General features: G+C 37.3%; 1 protein-coding gene across 29 annotated transcripts in view; it reads right to left on the minus strand.

Annotated features, from left to right (window-relative positions):
* LOC145680677 (uncharacterized) overlaps positions 1-20,170 on the minus strand; it is a 246,213-nt gene that overhangs the window by 210,399 nt on the left and 15,644 nt on the right. For all 29 annotated transcript variants that reach the window (XR_014130659.1, XR_014130657.1, XR_014130658.1 and 26 more), the window contains exons 2-3: positions 18,275-18,436; positions 8,762-9,348 (exon numbers count right to left, since the gene is read on the minus strand). Coding sequence is in view for 26 of the 29 variants with exons in the window: in XM_081751558.1 (XP_081607684.1) it covers positions 8,762-9,348; positions 18,275-18,436 (749 nt within the window). In the remaining 3 variants the exon portion in view is untranslated. The remainder of the gene's footprint in view (positions 1-8,761; positions 9,349-18,274; positions 18,437-20,170) is intronic.

Genomic DNA, 20,170 nt, shown 5'->3' on the forward strand with positions numbered 1-20,170 from the left:
GGTTCGACCAGAAATGCATTAAACTAGCAGAGAAGAGAAAACGGGCAAAACTGCGTTGAATACAAAATTCGAACAATATAACTAAACAAAATTTACTTGATATCAGGCGCGAGAAATGCGTTTTTAATTTTATTTAGTTATTTATTTTCCTTTGAAAGCTAAGATTAATGACCTTGAAGATAATAGTAAAAACAAGAACATTCGGGACATGTATAAGGGTATCAATGAATTTATGAAAGTCTATCAACCTCGTGGTTATATATTAAAGAAAGCCGACGGAATAATTCTTACTTCTTGAATAGATGGAAAGATTTCTTTGACGATTTGCTTAAGACGCAGCCAAAAACTAATGTGCGTGGAGAAAAGAAAATGCACACAGCAAAACCGTATATTCCAGAGCCTAACCGAACGTAAGTAGAAATCGCTATGAAGAAAGTAAAGAAACACAAATCTCCGGGTGTAGACGAAGTTCCAGCTGAGTTAATTTTAGCTGGAGGGGGGGGGGGAATATAAACAAGATACACAAACTTATTCTCCTTATCTGGACCAAGGAGGAATTGACACAGGAGTGGAAAGAATCAATTATTGTTACAATTTACACGAAAGGCGTCAAAACTGATTGTAGTAATTATCGAGGCATTTCTCTTCTGTCAACATCCTATAAAATTCTCTCAAACATTGATCCCATACGCAGATGGCATTATTAGAGATTATCTGTTTGAATTTAGGCGAAATCGATCAACTATCGATTAGATATTTACTATTTGCTAAAAACTCGAAAAGAAATGGGAAGACAATACCGTGGTACATCAATTATTTATTGACTTTAGAAAGGCCTACGATTTGGTTAGGAGGAAATACTGTACGACATTCTCACAGAATTTGGAATATTCGATAAAGCTAGTTAGATCACACAAGATGTGTTTAAATTAATCCCAAAGTAAAGTCCAATAGGAAACTTTCTGTCCACGAGCCTTCCCGTCGAGAATGGCCTGAAACAAGGAGATATGTTATCGTCATTAGAATTCAACTTTGTTCTGGAGTACACTACAAGGACAATCAAAGATAGCAAACATGTCCTAGAGCTGAATAGTATTCACCAGATTATGGTGTATGCTGATGATATAAATCTGACAAGGGATAAGAGGAGAACAACAGAAAGACATGCAAAGGAAACTAAATACATGGAGGTTCGCCGGGATCGTAATACTACAAACTATGGATGCGTCAAAATATTAAATAATATTTTCGACAAAGTGATACTTTCAAATATCTAGGACCAATATTAACCAATCAAAATCATATCCACGAAGAAATTAACTGTTGACTGAAAGGAAGGAATTCGTGTTATTATTTAGTTCAAAATCTTTTGTCGTCGCAAATTTATCGACGAATGTAAAGCTTAAAATACATAAAACAGTAATCATGCCTGTTGTGCTGTATGGTTACGAAACAGGGTCGCATACTCTGAGGGAAGACCGCCGATTGGAAGTACCTGAGAATAAAATTTTGAGACGAATATTGGGGCTCAGGTGGGCAGGTCATGTAGCCAGAATGAAGGAAAATAGGAACACTCAAAGTTTTAACTGGAAATCCAATCGGAAAACGACCATTAGGAAGACTTAGGTGTCGATGGGAGGACAATATTAAGATTGATCTCGCAGAAATACGAATACAAAGTAGAAATTGGATCCAGTTGGCTAAGGACAGAAGTCAATAGAGAGCTTTTGTGAACATGGCATTGAACCTCCGGATTCAATAGACCACAGAATAAGTTAAATTTTTACCAACATGTAAAAACTAAATGGTAAATTAAGGAGTTAATCTCTTTGATATTAATCGCAATGATATAAAGATTTTGAACTTGGTAGAAATTGGCTGAATTAGTTATTCATTATCTCTCTTAATTGGTTATTTGTCAGCGCTGCATCTACGTATTTACAGTTATTCAATCTGGAAGAACTGCTACCTTTTCTCAGAACATTCTTCGTTTGGATCCTGCATTAGACCCATTTGGCATGTGAGGAAAAAGCACCCTCCACGTACTCGCATCCAAGAGACTGTCAGCAAGAGCTTCTAGCAGAATTGGTTTTTACACTGACTGCTACACGTTGCTCAAACATTACATTTCTGCCAGTACCGAGAAAAAACCTGAGGTTAATTACATCACAGAATTCATACGGTGAATAGTTAAAAGAAAACTACCCTTTGTTCTATTAAGTAGTAATATGCTCAACACACCTACACAATATATTCTAGATACATCTCAAATAAATTTTGTTAGCTCCGACTGACATTCAAGATGCTCTTCCTTTTGTCTCGAGGTTTTAGTCTTTTGGCAATTTTCCTCACAGGAATTAGATGTGAAGATGAAATGTGGAAGGGTCAATCTGTACAAGGTGACTTATTCAACGATGAAATGAAAAGTGCTTCCTACTTTGTTATTATTACTACAAAATATGCTGGAGTTCAGTGTTTTATAAAATTGTAACACTCTGTTGCTATTACTTTCTGCTGTTGCTTCCAACGCCTCTGGAAACATATCTTCAGTTCTGCAAAACTTCACACTTAGCAGTAATTTTTGTTTTGCCCTCAATACCATGAAAGCGTGTCATACTTATCAATATTTAAGACGTGTTTCTTAATGTACTTTTAAATTCTTTCAAACTATTGAAAAAAAATCGTAGTTTTAATATTTACGGAATGCTTTATCTGAAACGCCGTTTTCAAGATGTTCCTTTTTGCTGACCAACACGTCAAATGTAGAACGCCAAAAATTAAGTTTGCAGATGTACTCAACAATGAGAAACTTTAAACATGATGGGTATTTAAGACTACAGGATTTTGTAACTACTGAACTGTTGCAATATATATACGAGGGCAAGTCAAGAAAGACTTGGACTGATTTTTTTTCCGGCAGTTCTGTTAACGCTGGAGCTTCATAGTTTGGCATACAAGTAGGGTGGGTCTTGCTGTGCATATATATAAAATGTTGTTAAGGAATCATTGCATGTTTGGTAACCACGACTTTTTATTGCAGGTGATGTTCTGCGCCTTTAGAAGTCGCCTGTAGAAGAAATGGAGTCATTACGAGATGAACAATTTGCAGCTATACGGTTCTGCTATCGCTTGGGGAAAAGTGCAACAGAAACTCTAGGAATGTTGAGAGCAGCCTACAAAGATGACGCTCTGCCACGAAGTACCGTGTTCTGGTGGTTCAAAGAGTTTAAAGAGGGTCCACAATCACGAAAGCTGGTGGACCAGGTGTATCAGCGTCAGCTGTTACTGAGGTGAACATTAACACGGCAGCAGTCATTGTTAGAGAAGATTGCCGCATCAGTATCGACGATCTGGCAGCCGCACTACGCATATCTCATGGCAGTGCCTTCAAAATTTTGCATGACCACCTCCACATGAGCCGAGTGTGTGCGCGATGGATTCCGCGACTCCTGACACCAGAGCAGAAGGCCGTTAGAGTGGAGACTTGCAGGGAGCTGTTGCAAAGGTTTGAGGATGGTGGAGACGCCTACCGCACCGTGCGACTTTTTTCCATTCCCTGCCCTAAAATCCAGACTGCGTGGACGCCGCTTCTCCGATAATTCCGAGGTTCTGAAGGCATCGGAGGCGGTTTTGAAGGAGATCTCAAAAAATGGCCTGCGACACGTGTTTGAGGACTGGAAGACTCGAATGAAAAAGTGCATTCAAATGGGCGGGGACTACTTTGAAAAGGATCATGTGCCTGTTGCTGAGTAATAATAAATTGCCTAGAAAAAAAAATCAGTCCAAGTCTTTCTTGACTAGCCCTCGTATTATACTCATTTTTACAATTTACAGTTTATATATTTTCTTCTGTTTCGCTGCGTTAGTTGAAAATTTGATTTATTTTCTGCTTTATTTTGAAAATGTAACGCTACAAAATTCAATGAATTACCTTAACGGCTACCAAACACAGAACAATAAAACCATAAGTAAAGAAACAGTAAGAAATAAACTGCTACAGCTAGCAAACTTTCCTAAATGGCAAATTTAAAAGAAAGTCTGGGCATTTCTACCCACTCTGTGCCATTATTGTGACTTCATAAATGTCAGTTTTCGAAGTGAAAGTGGAATGAAGCAAATGATGTTTTCCCATTAATGAAATCCTTGTTCTTCTTTACTGTTTATCATTATCATTATTATTAAAGTAGTAGGAACCACAGTGACTACGCGTTCTAACCACAGTAACTACGGCATTATCATGGGACGTAAAACTTAAAGATATCATTTTATTTCACTTTGGATAGAATTATTGGCAAATATGCCTTAGACTAATTACAGGATGTCTACTAAAAAAATTCCAAAATGAAATTTCGTGACTTTTTCGTGACCTTTTCTTTATCAAATCACAAAATTTCCTAACATTTTCAAGAGCGAATTTGGGTGCGAATTAGGTCGAATTTTCATCCATGCGATAGAAACGTACTTTGCTTGCGATTTGGTAGCGTCTAAAGCCGACCAGAAACATATTTGGTGGTGAATTTTGACGTCTCATAGAACAAAATTTTCAAACCTGTACTTACATTTGTACAGTTAAAAAAAAATCATGACCCAAAAGCTAAATTTCGTGACTTTCATGACCGTTTTCTGATTTCGTGACTTTCGTGACCGATAGACACCCTGAATTACTAGGACAACTGTATTTTACTTGTCTGGTTTCATTTCAACGTCATTTGTTGACCCATACTGATCGCCGAACGAGTCTAATTGTAAGGATTCATCTTTTAGTATGAATTTTGCCATACTTTGCTCCAAACTCCCCAAACATAAATACGGATAACACGAGGTAATCGACAGGCGTTTTATCCTCCCCATCTAATTTAAATATTCCTTCATAGAAACAGAAGTAATGAATGATACAAATAGAGCCTGGTGACATACTTCATAGAGCACGGTCTGTAGGAGTAGCAATACTTGACTCACCATTATTTCAGTCAACGACTACAAGAAATTTGAGTAACTGTGTGAATATTTGGCTAATTATCATTGTCATCATCATCATCAGAGATATTATGCCATTATTGTCAGGTCACTTGCCGCAACTGAGAAGCTTTCATGCTTCACCACGGTCTTCCACTCACATCTTTGTCTTCAAGTACGATTTTCTGTTTTGATATCGTCCATTAGTTGTAGTCTCCTTCACTCTTTCCCTCTTTTCTGCCACCATACTTTCTAGCACGTCCCTTATGATACAGATTCCTCTTCTTTCTCTTTTTAATAACAGCTAAAATTGTTCTTTCTCCCCCGCATTTTTAACACTTTTTCATTCGTTTTCCGCTCGACCAAGCTCATTCTCTCCATTCTTTTCCACACCTACATTTCGAAAGCTTCATTTTTCCGTAATGGCCACATTTCTACCCCATACAGTATAATACTCCACAAGAAGCATTTTATAAGTCTTTTTCTCAACCCTTTATTCAAGGTCCCACAAAATAGTCTTTTCTTCCTCCTATAGGCTTCCTTCCCTATTCCTTATCTTGCTTTTATTACACATTCCCACTTCATTTCATCACTAATAATATTACCTGGGTATCGAAGAGTAGCCACCTGTTCTGTTTTTTCCCTCCTACTACTATATTGGGCACCAACCACTTCGTTCCAACCACCATGGCTTTTGTATTTCTAACATTTATTTTCATCCCATATTCTTCACAGCCCTTTCTCAAGTTTCCTAACACCTTATTAATTTTCTCTTCAAATTTCGCAACAAGCGCCGTATTATCTGCAAACCGTATATACTTGATCATCCTACTTCCTCCCGAAATTCCGTCTTCATTATGTAGGTTCTTTTTCATTATCTCTTTTAGATAGATATTAAATATTGTTGGGATCTCCTATTCTAACACACTTGTTGGCTCATGTAAGTTTCTTATGAGTCTTCGATTTTCCATTCCAACACAACCTTCATTAGAACTTCCAACAACTCCCAATTCACGCGCTCAAGTCTTTTCTAGATCAATAAATACCACATTTCCTCTTTCTCTTTTTTATAAACCTTTCACAAATCACCCTTAACAATCAAGTTGCATCTCTTGTGTCCTTACCTCTCCTGAACCCGAACTGCTGTATGAGATATGACTAATAATTCTATAATCCTCACATCTCTTTGAGTTCGATTTCTTAGCTACCAGTATCATGGTATCATGTTCGTTTTCAGGAAGTCTTTTGGCCACTTTCCCGTTTCATATATTTCATTACCCTGTCGGAACAATTCTTTCTTGTCCTGTCTCTCATATTCTTAATGCATTTGATTGGTATATTATCTGTCCCAGTTGCCTTCCCACTCCTAATCTTCGATATAGCTTTTTCAAACTATCCAGAAGAATATCAAAGCCTTTATCATTCTTGCGTACTTCATTTTCCACTTTAACATCTAGACCACATGGTCTATCCCTACTCTCATATAAGTTCTCAACATACTCTTTCCATGTTCCTAAGACTTTACTTCTCTAGTTGACTATCTTCCCATTATTATTTTCTACTACCATCGTAATATCTCTTGTTTCCTCCGAAGTTCACCCCTTTATACATTTCCTTGTACTTTTCCCCTTCTTTCTAATTCTTCTATGTTCTCGCACTTTCTTTCGTAAAACTCTTCCCTTGCTCTGTCTTTTCCCTTCCTAACTCGTTGTTTAACTTCCTGTGTATCTTTCTGTCCTCTTCTGTATCAACCTATTTCCACGCCCTCCTTTCTCTTATTTTCTGCAATATCTGTTCTGTAACCTCTGATTTCTTAGCCGTTTTGTGTTCACAGTAAGTTGCTACTTGCACCTATCATTTCCTCTTTTGGGTATTTTTCTTTGAACTTTTCAACTAAAAGATTGCTTCCTTTCTTGTTTTTCAGCTTTTCAGGATTCAGCATATTGTTACCTACTTTTCTTCTGTCTACATTTTCCAGGTAAATATCTATTTCGGCCAGGACATCGGTCCTGGGAAGGATCTTCGTGTTCTTCAAACTATTCCAATAATTGGTTCTGAATCATAATATAGTCCTTTGGTATCTTCGACAGCTTATTCAGGATTTCCACGTATATTTATTTCTTCTCTTGTGCTGATTGAACCAAATGTTCCCAATTACTAGTGAATTCTATTTCAGAATTGACTAGTTCCTCTCCTCTTTCATTTCTTTCGCCTAAACCATATTTGTCTACGACACTACCTTCCTGTTTTCTCCTACAACTGCACTGAAATCTCCTATTACAATTACACACGCACCTCTATTCTCCCTGTCTATAATTTCCTCTATTTTCTCATAATTTTTCTTTACTTCTTCAGTTATATTGCAAATTCGTCGATGAGTATGTTTCTATCACTACTAGATTCTTTCTTTTTCCTTTCAGTCCTAACATCATAACTCTATCATTATCAAATTCTACTTTCACTACCTTCTCTTTCAAGCGCTTACGAAGAATTATTCCTACATCATTATGACTCTCTTTTCATTACCTCAGTAAAACATCGTATATCCTTCGCTGTTCAATACCCCATTACCTTCTCATCTAACTTCACGAATTCCTACCAAATCTAGATTATTTTGTTTCATTTCCTCTAAGATTTTCTAAGGGCATATCCGGTTGCAACGATCTGAACAGGCTTTGGAGGAAGATGTCTGAAACTGAGCTCAAATGTAAAAGAGACTATGTAGATTCTATATTCGAAAAGCAAATGTCCTAAAATGGATGGAACATAATCAAAGAAAAAGCATAAAATTAACATTAATGTCAATGGAAAATCAATGAAAAACAAATAATTCCTCCACTTATCTCAAAAACCAAAAGAGGAAGATAGATGAAATTCAGCTTGAATATAGAACAGACTACGCTGAATCGACATTCAAGAAAGAAACTGTCCTAAAATGGATGGGACATAGTAAAAAAAAATCACGAAACATAAACATTATAGTCAATGGGAAATCAATGAAAAAAGTGAAATCGTCAACATATCTAAAAAAGCTATAAAGAAATAGCTAATTGAAAGCTTATTGCAAAGACACAATGACGAGCTTAAAAACGATGAATAGCACGTAAGGTAAATATGGATAGAACATTGTCAAAAATCAAGTTTTTTGAGTGAAATCAACAATGCTAGAGTATATGCATCTTCTTCAAGTTACACACGCGGAGATTATCTGCTTGAAATATATTACATCTTGATTTGGGATCTCCAGACTCGATTTAGCACGCAACGTGACTTTTGACTTGATCACGTGACACAGTCCGGTCCTTATGGCAAACTGGATATGCCCTTTTCCTCTTTGTGACATGATAGTACGTTCCATGTCCCTATCCTAAACCTTTGGTTCTTGCATGTCTTTCTTTCCTTATTCATCTTCCCCACATTGTCGCTTTCTCGTTCAATAGTCCTTCCCAAACCATACCCCTATCGGAAATCCGAATAACGGATATTTTACTTCTGGAACTATATTTTGACCTGCGAACTGGGACTAATGTCCAAGTTGCCATACCAATCATTATGATTTTAGACCAATTTGGTAGGGTGGCCCTTCTGGTAGTGAACTACTGCCGACATAGCTCTAAATTTCACTGTAGCACGCAATCCCCCATCCCCAAACCGAAACGTACGTGTCTTCGTAAAAGTGGTATTTATCGGAAGAAATGTATTATTTTAGAGATAGTAAAATATAGTTCACTAAACTTAAAGATTCCGAAGTTGCACCACATCTTTCACAAACCTTGTTTAGAATAAGGAAAATGCATGAACTCACCTTCCCTGCGAAGTTCCAGGTACATTGGCACTATTTTCCATTTCCTGTGGCACACCTTCCATACTAGCACCTGCAAACCTTTTCACATTAGGAGTTCTACCTCCTACATTGCTTTTAGTTCTCTTTCTATTCGAAGCACTTGGCACAGTATTCTTTGTAGGAGTATTAATATTTGAATCACCATTATCTGAGTCATCGGAAAGAAAAATTATTTCTTCTTCTTCCTGATTTTCTGTTTTTGTTTGCACATTAGAAGGTTGGCCCTGATCAGCCAAGTAATGTGTTCCAATATCACCACTAACATCTGAAGATTCACTGACGGCAGGAATTTCACTGTTGCTTCCATAAATGTCAGGATTCCCTGAGTCTACATTGTTGTTTTGCACTAAATCACTGTCCATACTAGTAGGTAATCCAAACGCACTAGTTGGTTCCGATAAAACACCAGGTTCAGTCTTGACAATTGGTACATTGCTATCATCATCTTGCCGAGCTCCTTCAACTTTCACAAATACTTGCTCAACTCTTCCTTCAGCAGTAAAATCACCTCTCGGCTTAAGTACACTAACTTTATCTCTCTCTGGATTCTGGAAAGGAAAATATATAGTTATCTTTACTACTTTACACTGAAATCAGAAGAAAAACGAGTAAGCATATATCTCAAATACAGACTAAAACAAACAAAACAAAGAAGACTGATGGTAGGTCGCTTAAACCTCCCTCTTTAGAAGCTGAATTTTCGGACACGCTGGGATATGGGTCTAATTATTTTTAATGGATCGAACTTCAGGGCTTTCTAAAATTTTCTATTTTTAGAATACAATTTAAACTACATTCCTCCCTTTGAAACCTCTCGCCTCCTTATGATGCACACACACACACAATCTAAATAGCTTATGGTTTCTTCGATATAGTTGCCTAGAAGAAAAGCCAACATTGTGGCTTTGTATACAAACCAACCTACATACATTAATTTTTACGTATATTATTTATCGATATATATACCTTACTAGGGTGGACCGAAAAAATGCATTCATTTTGAAGTCGTAATACCGCGGAAAAGTTGCGAATTGGGGAGACTAAAAGGGAGTAAAAAAAAAAAAAAAAGAAAAAAATCTTTGGGTCGTACATGTGATCTAAAGTTTGCAAAAGTGCGGAAAAATCACATTTCTACGATATTTTTTATCTTACTCAACTTGTCATTATTTAAATGTAATAGCCCTAGTCCAAACATACGCGAACCAATGGTAATTTAGATAAAAGAATTGTTGAAATTGATCAAGGTATTCCGCTCGGGCAACGGATGTCAATTCTAAGAAATTCAGACGCTCGCTCTAATTCTCGCGGAGCTGAGTCTAGGAATGGTATTATCAGAACGACTCTGCTGTCAAGGTCAACCAATAAGTTTAATACTCTATGTTTCCCTGGTTTTTCAGATTTTTAAGGTCGATAGGAACCTTGCTTTTGCATTATGCCTTTAGTAACATATAGCAGACACATATTTGCACCCTCGGACAAGGACTGATAACTTGGCTCGACCTCAGCAAAAGAAAATGGACATGAGATTCAGAACATGGAATATTAAAAGTCTTTATAGGGCAGGCGCGTTAAAATCCGTAACGAGTGAGTTAGAGAAATACAGGATGGACCTAGTAGGAGTTCAGGAACTTAGGTGGGAAGGAAATGGATCTGTGAATTCCGGAAATTTTACGTTCTTTTACGGGGAAGGAAATAAAAACCACCAATTAGGAACAGGGTTTTTCGTTCATAAACGAATATTACTAGCAATTAAGCAGGTTGAATTTGTTACTGACAGATTTTCTTTTATTACTCTTAAGGATCGGTGGTGTGATATTATTGTTTTAAATGTACATGCCCAAACAGAAGATAAGGATGACGATATAAAAGATAGTTTTTACACGGATATTTGACCAACTCCCGCGATACCATATGAAAATTCTATTAGGAGATTTCAATGCGAAGGTAGGACGAGGGGAAGTATAAGGAAAGTATTGACAACAGTGTTAGACTCGTGAACAGTGCAACATCCAAAAACCTAATAGTGAAGAGTACAAAATTCCCACATCGCGACGTTATAAATACACTTGGACCTCACCAGACGGAAAAACACATAATCAAATTGATCACGTTTTAGTAGATAGAAGAAGACAATCTAGCATAATTAATGTTCGGTCATTTAGAGGGGTTGATTGTGATACTCACCACTTCCTGGTAGCAGCGATAATAAGAGAGATTATTGTTGAATAAAGGAAATATTCGATGTCCGAAAACGGAGAGATTTAATTTGAAGAAATTAGAAGAGAGCCAAGTAAGAGAGGAACACCAGATTGAAGTTTCGAATAGATTCTCGGTTTCAGAAGATTCGTAGTCCACTAGCGTTAAGGACACTTGGATTGAAATTAAAGACAGCATGAAAATTTCAGCAAAAGAGAAACTGGGACACGCGGAAATACTTAGGAACAAACCATGGTTCGACCAAGAATGCATTAAACTAGCAGAGAAGAGAAAACAGGCAAAATTACGGTGGCTTGAAAATCCGAATGAAATTACTACACAAAATTTCGCAGACATCAGGCGGGAAACTTCCAAAACTTTTAGAACAAAGAAACGCGATTTTTTGAAAGTTAAAATTAAGGTACTTGAAGACAATAGTAAAAATAAAAACATTCGGGACATGTATAAGGGGATCAACGAATTTAAGAAAGGTTATCAACCTCGTGGTTATATATTAAAGAAAGCCGATGGAACAGTTCTCACTGATACGGATAGCATCTTAAATAGATGGAAAGATTTCTTTGACGATTTGCTTAACACGCAGCCAAAAACTAATGTGCGTGGAGAAAAGGAGATACACACCGCAGAACCGTATATTCCAGAACCCAACCGAATAGAAGTAGAAACCGCTGTAAAGAAATTAAAGAAACACAAATCTCCGGGTGTAGACGAAATTCCGGCTGAGTTAATTTTAGCTGGAGGCGAAAAATTGTGGAACAAGATACACAAACTCATTCTCCTTATCTGGAACAAGGAAGAATTGCCACATGAGTAAAAAGAATCAATAATTATTCCAATTCACAAGAAAGGCGACAAAACTGACTGTAATAAGTATCGAGGCATTTCTCTTCTGTCAACATCCTATAAAATACTTTCAAATATTCTATTAGCAAAACTAACCCCATACGCAGATGAAATTATTGGAGATTATCAGTGTGGATTTAGACGAAATCGATCAACTATCGACCAAATATTTACCAATCGACAAATACTCGGAAAGAAATGGGAATACAATACCCCTGTACATCAACTATTTATTGATTTTAGGAAGGCCTACGACTCGGTTAGGAGAGAAACATTATACAACGCTCTTACAGAACTTGAAATACCGAGAAAGCTAATTAGATTAATTAAGATATGTTTAAATGAACCCCAAAGTAAAGTCCGGGTAGGAAAATTTTTGTCCACGAGCTTTCACGTCAAAAATGGCCTGAAACAAAGATATGCGTTGTTCCCCTTTTTATACAACTTTGTTCTGGAATACGCTATAAGGAAAATCAAAGGTAGCAACCAGGGCCTAGAGTTGAACGGTATTTACCAGATTATGGCATATGCTGATGATGTAAATTTAATAGGGGATGGTAGGAGAACAATAGAAAGAAATGCAGAGATCTTATTAAATGCTTACAGGGACATGGGTTTAGAAGTAAATGCAGAGAAAACTAAATACATGGAAGTGCGTCGGGACCGTAATATAGCAAATTATGGATACGTTAAAATATTAAATAATACTTTTGATAAAGTGGATACTTTCAAATATCTAGGATCAGTATTAACACAGGAAAATCATACCCACGAAGAAATTAAATGTCGATTAAAAACAGGGAATTCGTGTTACTATTCGGTTCAAAATCTCTTGTCGTCGCGAAGTCTGTCGAGGAATTTGAAGCTTAAAATATATAAAACGATAATCATGCCTGTTGTTCTGTATGGTTGCGAAACATGGTTGCTTACTCTAAAGGAAGAACATAGACTGAAAGTATTTGAGAACAAGATCCTGAGACGAATATTCGGACCCAAGAGGAACGGGAATGGGGAATGGCGGAAACTTCATAACGAGGAACTACATAAGTTATATGGTTTACCCAACATTGTTAGGGTCATCAAGTCTAGGAGGCTTAGGTGGGTAGGTCATGTAGCTACGATAGTAGAAAGTAGAAACGTTTTCAAAGTCTTGATTGGAAGACCAATCGGAAAACGATCATGAGGGAGACCTAGGCGCAGATGGGAGGACAATATTAAGATGGATCTCGCAGAGACAGGAATACAAAGTAGAAACTGGATCCAATTGGCTAAGGATAGAAGTCAATGGAGAGCTTTTGTGAACGCGGAATTGAACCTTCGAGTTCCATAGGCCATACAATCGGAAAACGACCATGAGGAAGACCTTGGCGCAGATAGGAGGACAATATTAAGATGGATCTCGCAGAGACAGGAATACAAAGTAGAAACTGGATCCAATTGGCTAAGGATAGAAGTCAATGGAGAGCTTTTGTGAACGCGGAATTGAACCTTCGGGTTCCATAGGCCATAGAGTTAATTAGTTTTTATTTCTATCATTAGGCTTTACTTTAAATGGCAAATCTTTTCTCACTTTAGTTCGGTTTGGTTTTGTCAGTTTAACTTATTGAAAAAAAAAAAAGTACTATTTAAACAAATGTATCGGTTTCAAGAAAAGAATATTTTTTTTTCTAAATATGAAGGTTACATAATGTACAGACAATGAGTAAAATTTACGCACAATACATCATCACAGAAATTACGCATAAAATGGGCGTATATACTGCTACCAAAAAAGTCTACATCATCAACGAACACACAACAACAAATGTGAAAATAAGAATAAGCACTGCAAGTGAAAAAATTAGATGACAATAGTATTAACAGTCCATCGCTCATGTTAATGGTAAAATGACCATGCTTGGATAAATTTTTAATTGTACTTTTTATACTAATTTGAGAACGTGGAATCCAACGAAACTATTGTTAAAAACATTCGTTTAAAGAATGAGATACTAAAATCAAGAGTACGTTATTTGAGGAATAGTCACAATCGATCGAATGAAATCAAGGTCACACTACGCAATATTCACTAAATCATAGTTTTTTTAAGCATTATACATATAAAAACACTCACTCTTTTTTATCACTTACGCACAGTAGATTGTTCTCAGACTAAATAAACAATAAGAGTAAGATGAATTCAAACAGCTTAGAGTTGAGTTCATCATGTTAGATCGTCGTGTTTAAGTAGAACTTTGATTTAATGACAATTATTGTTATTTTTTGTCGTCTTATTTCTTCAATACAATTCAACTATTACGTTTGAAAGACGAGTTACGAAAAACTATGGTTCTCATTATGCATTGAACAAGTACATTACAGGTCAATATCTTCCTTTATTTACTTCCTTTGTTCCTTTCCGATATACAGGGTGTGATTGAAAAGTACCGGAACTTTTCCCGCCGCGCGGCTCCCTGGCGTTCGAAAAATGTGAGGGGTGGGGGAAAATGTGCGCGGGACCTTCCTCTTTCAAGCGGAACTTGGCCCAGTGCGCTGCGAGCAGCGGTTGAGAAAGCATCGCTGTTCGCGCGAACGTCGTTTTGGTCGTCGGTCACGTTTTTTGAGCGCCGAAAATGGAGTCAAAGATTGACCAACGCTACGCCATCAAGTTTTGTGTCAAACTAAAAAGTTCACCGAGACCCAGGACCTGCTCAAGGAAGCCTTTGGGGAATATGTGATGTCTCGTACTTGGATCTTTGAGTGGCACAAGGCCTTCAGGGAAGGCCGGGAGGACGGCGATGACGAACCACGCTCTGGGAGGTCGTCGACGTCAAAAACCGATGAAAACGTCGACCGAGTTCGCGAGTACCTGAACCTGGACCGTCGGACAACCCTCCGGGAGATCAGCGAAGAAATTAATTTGACATACTATGCAGTGCAAAAAATTGTGACTGAAGAATTAAACATGCGGAAGGTGTGCGCCAAACTGGTCCCCAAGGTGTTGACCGAGGAGCAAAAAGAACTGCGAGTGAAAATGAGTTGTGAAGTGCTGGATTGTGTGGAAGCCGACGAAGAGTTATTAGACAGTGTGATCAGTGGTGATGAAACATGGTGCTACGAGTACGACCCCTCGGTGAACTTGATGGCGTAGCGTTGGTCAATCTTTGACTCCATTTTCGGCGCTCAAAAAACGTGACCGACGACCAAAACGACGTTCGCGCGGACAGCGATGCTTTCTCAACCGCTGCTCGCAGCGCACTGGGCCAAGTTCCGCTTGAAAGAGGAAGGTCCCGCGCACATTTTCCCCCACCCCTCACATTTTTCGAACGCCAGGGAGCCGCGCGGCGGGAAAAGTTCCGGTACTTTTCAATCACACCCTGTACATTAAATGCGAAGTAAGTTTGTTTCTTTAATTTTATTTTAATTATTTCTGAGTTCTCTTTATTGTGATTGTAACTTACAGGTTAAAAAAAAAAAAAAAAAAAAAATCTCAACTACTGACATCACTACGGATCAACCACGAACAAAATTAACCTGTATTTACGTCCTTTCACATGAAGGGCACACAACAGTGAGACGTACAAATTAATATTAATTTTATTATAATGCAGCAGACTCTCGAGTATCCGGACTAATGTGGCGGAAGGGCAGGCCGGATAGGACGGAGTTCTATGAACTCATACAAAAAACATTAGGTATACCCCAAGAACAATTTACTAAATACGAATACAGTACTGTATAGTTATAATCACAGGAACAGCGGTAAGCGTACTGTATTGAGGTCCATTACACACTGACGAAACAATGGAAAAGGAGCAGAACGCTGCTCTTTTCCTGTCTTGGCAATGTTGCGCCTTGCCTTTCTCATTTAATTACTATAAAAGAAAACTACCAGACAGTACGGAGGCCGGATACTCGTGAGTCTACTGTATTTCCTAACCTTCATTCTTATTCCAAAAGCGACAAAAGTTAGTAAAACACACCACTGTTTAAATTTTTTACTTTTATTTCTTTTCCATATATTCAAAGTAAATATTTTTCTCCACACGAACCCAGGGTTTGCCCAAGTGGGCCCAGCCCGAAAAAACCCGGCGGGTTTTTTCGGGCTGGACCCACCTGAAAAAACCCACTTTAAAACCCAACTGGGTTTTTGACCTTTTTGTTAATATATTATTGGTACAACTAAGGTGATCACATTTAAAGTGATTTTTATCAGATCTTGGACTTTCCTTGGGCGAATTAGATGCTTTCATGTTAAAGTATATAACACCATTCAACGTTAGATCTATATAAAGTTCTGAATGCACTGAACGGATAAAAAGCTTACTTTAGCTTGAGATAATTATAGAACAAATTAATGTATAGATTGTGTTTATAACCTACTTGAAGTAAAATATGCAATTTTTATTTTATAAAATACTTTCCGTGAATAGTGTTCTCGGTGACGTTATCCCCCATACATTGGACGAGTTTAACGCCATAGGTGCGTGTACCAGCAGAAAATATGTAAATATATTTGTATTATTTCATACATTTGATGGTAACACAAGTATTCTTACGTAAAACTTTGTTTTCCAACAACAGTAGTGTAGTTCCGTCATTAGCTGCTACTCTTCAAATAAGCATTCTGTAGAATCAACACCAGCAATAGCGTAAAAATTCTTGTCAGATTTAAGAAGCTTAATGCTCGAAGACTACAGGGTTGTATCCAGAAGTAGTAGGACTGATTTTTTTTTTTTTTTTTTAATTTATTGAACATTTTGGTACATCGACTTAATACTCTTCAAAATAGACCCCTTGGGTATGCACACACTTCTGGTAGCGAGTCTTCCAGGCCGCGAAGGCCTTCTGGAAGTCGTCCTTCGGGATGCCATTCAGCGCCCTCGTCGTCGCCGCTTGGACCGCTTCCACCGAGTCGAAACTATGCCCCTTTAGCTGCCTCTTGATACGGGGGAACAGGAAGAAGTCCGGCGGTGCCACATTAGGGCTGTAAGGGGGGGGGGGTGAGGCAACGTGGAAACGCCGAATTTGGTCAGGAGATCCCTCACAATCCACGCGCCGTCGCACGGCGCGTTGTCATGGAGCTTCCATTTCCCCACCAGGTCTGGTCGCACGCGTGTGATCCAAATTTCGCTCCATCGCAACTGACGACGAGGCGTTACAACAGGAGGTCACTAACACAGTGGCCCACACTAAACTAACGTACGCAGGCGACTGCCGCCGGTCGACACCTGTTCCCAAGGATTCCCTCCATAACATCCGGCTTTGCAGCCACCCCTACATTGCTCCGCGCAAAAAAATCAGTTTTACCACTGGATACGACCCTGTATGTAACTCTACTGTTTCAAGTGCTGAATTCAAACTTCCGTACTAGTGGAAGTGTCGATGTACAGTAAAGAAAGCTACATTTTCGGGGAAAACACGTCGTGAAAGAAGTGCTCGGGAAATTCCCGCAGTTGAATGCACAAAGCATCGGAAGTGAATACTTCAACAATAAAACCATTTATTTTAAGCTGAAAGATATTTAATTTCATTTAAGGCAGTTTGAAGCACCTACTTTATAAAATGTGAATTATCTCTTTGTTAATTGTTTTAAATTCATTTTTAGGAAAGAACCGTCTTGCTAGTGCTAGGGAAATTCCCGTAATTGAACGCGTAAAGTACTGGAAGTGAACTTCAAAACCAAACCATTTATTTTACACTGTAAAATATTTGCCATGAATATCTTGGTTTTAAATTAATATATTTGGTATTCATATTTGGCGAACGTTATTAAGGCTCCTGGGATGATCTACACTTGTTCGTTTGCCTGTACCACACACACATTACAGGGTACAACTTTCGGTCTTAAATTTTCAGGGTACAAGCATGAGACACACTAAATTTCCTGTAGAGATTTTGGCGGCATACCAACGTAAAATTTCAAAATGGCGGCATTTTTTTTTCAAAATAGCGGGTACCCACACTACAAGGCGCAATTTTGGATCTTTTGCATAGAAATTTTCAGAGTAGAAGCACGAGACACACTAAATTAGCTGTATATATATTTTTTGATGGCCATCCAACGTAAAATTTCAAAATGTGGCCATTTTTCAACTAGAGGGTATCCACGCTACAGGGTACAATTTTCGGACTTTTAAGTTTAAATTTTGAGGGAAGAAGCAAGACGTTCTAAATTTGCCGTGTAGATTTTCTCGGCGATTAAATGTAAAATTTCAAAATGGCGGCCACTTTTTTTTATACCGGTAGTGAACAGAATATTGTTGCAAGTTGCGACAATGACAATCTTGAAATATAAATCAAATCTGAACACTTTTACCCCAAAGACATTGAAATATTTCGAAAAAACCCAACTAAACCCGAAAAAACCCATATGGGCCCAGGTGGGTTGGGCTTTTTCAAAAATACCCGGGTTTTTTCAAACCCTGCACTTACCTCTCTTCTAGGTGCAGCTCTAACAGTGGCCTTCTTCAGTGATGCTAATTTAATAAGAAAACTCTCCGATTTGTGGCAAGTATCACGGAATTCATGGAAACTATCTAATTTCTCTGCGCATGATAAGCAAATAACTTTAGGAAGCTCATCATCTTGTGTTACCTATTTAAAAAAATAATAAAAACAAAATTAAAACTTAATGTAAAACAAAGTATGCAGAAAATTATTTAAGTAACATTATTAACAAACCCTATAGGTTAAGAAACATGCTAATTCAATCTGGATTGTTATTACCTGTACCCTCCACATTCACTTTCAGTAATGACTGAATAACGGACACTAATGGGACATGTCTGTTAATAAGAGGTGGCCGTTACTAAGAGGATTTTCAAAAAAGGGTGAGATGGGAAATACCCACTAAACTTTCAACGTTATGAATATAGTGTATGCTGTAGCGTTTTGCAGATAATTAGTATGAAATTACATTTAAATCATACAGTGAACTCAGATAGATATTTATTAGGGATGTACCGATACCACTTTTTCACCGATACCCGATACTGATACTGATACTTTTGAACACATTTCTTATATATTACCAGGAATTTTCAGACTAATGAAATGATCAACATTGTAATAGCGTATATTAGATATAAGGCCAAAGTCTGACATACAAAGACAAAAAGCAGAATTTCATATTAGGTTTTACACAAAAAATACATTTCCTCTAAATTTAATCCAGCTCACATAAAATGAACTAAAAAGCAGCAAATACTTACGTAGTGTAAACTTAATTCTGAGAGTCAATGATTGATATTTAGAGTGAAAATGTACTTTGATAGTTACATTGTATTTTCATTAGTGTCTATTACATACATATAATGCAAACGGTTATTACCGTTACAATTTTTTATTGTTTTCAAAGTTATGCGTGATGAACCAGGTGTTACTGTGTATATCATACAAAAATAAGAGGGTTATTTAAGCGAAGTCGAAAACGATAAAACTATTTATTAACTTTAGAACTAATTATTTTTAACCAGTGAAAATTTTCTACAAGATATTTTCAACAGTTATATGCACTGTTATGAACTAATTCTTAACCTCCAGTTCGCTATTCGGAATTCATAGTTTTTACAAAAGGATTGTTCATCACATCAAGGAAATCTGTAACACATCCGTCTCGCATAAAAACTGAATCATTAAAAAAAATGACATACGAGAAACCTGACGAAAACTTTCTTCCAATTCTGAAATTAATGTTACTGTAAAATTATATTTTTTGTAAATGCAAAGTATTACAAGTCACTTGATTGTAATTGTAAGACTGAAAAAGTAACATAAAAGAATAACAAGAAGTAAATTCTATATTCTATTCAAATCTTGTAAAAATTACAAACTAAAAAGGCCTATTTCAAAAGTTTCATTAATTTGTAGTCAGTTTCGAAATATCTGAACACAATTTTAGTAATTTGCCATCACTTGTTACACTTACTCTATATTCTAGTAGTTGAAATTCAGTAAACGCAAATCATAATGAAGAAACATAAGTGCTTCAGCTGTTTCAGGTTTCATTCCACTTCTTAAATTATCATATTCATGTCCACCAATACTAAAGAGACGTTCATTTTCAACTGATGATGGAGGAGCATTGAAATATTTAATCACAACATGTACAAGTTAAGGAAAACTATTTGCATGTTATTTCCACCACGATCATCATTTCTTGGAATGCACTGCATTGCAAGATAAGTGTCGAGTTCCGTTAGGTGAGTTTTGAGCATTCTGTAACTTGAGTATTTTCTGAAACTTCCTCCAAGTTCCAAATATCAAAATGTGTCCTTTTAGCAAACGGGGGATCATCTGGATGTGAATCAAAAGGTTTTTGCGGAGTAA

Source organism: Thermobia domestica, chromosome 3 (genome assembly GCF_964235325.1).
Source record: "Thermobia domestica chromosome 3, izTheDome1.hap1.1, whole genome shotgun sequence".
Classification (NCBI taxonomy): domain Eukaryota; kingdom Metazoa; phylum Arthropoda; class Insecta; order Zygentoma; family Lepismatidae; genus Thermobia; species Thermobia domestica.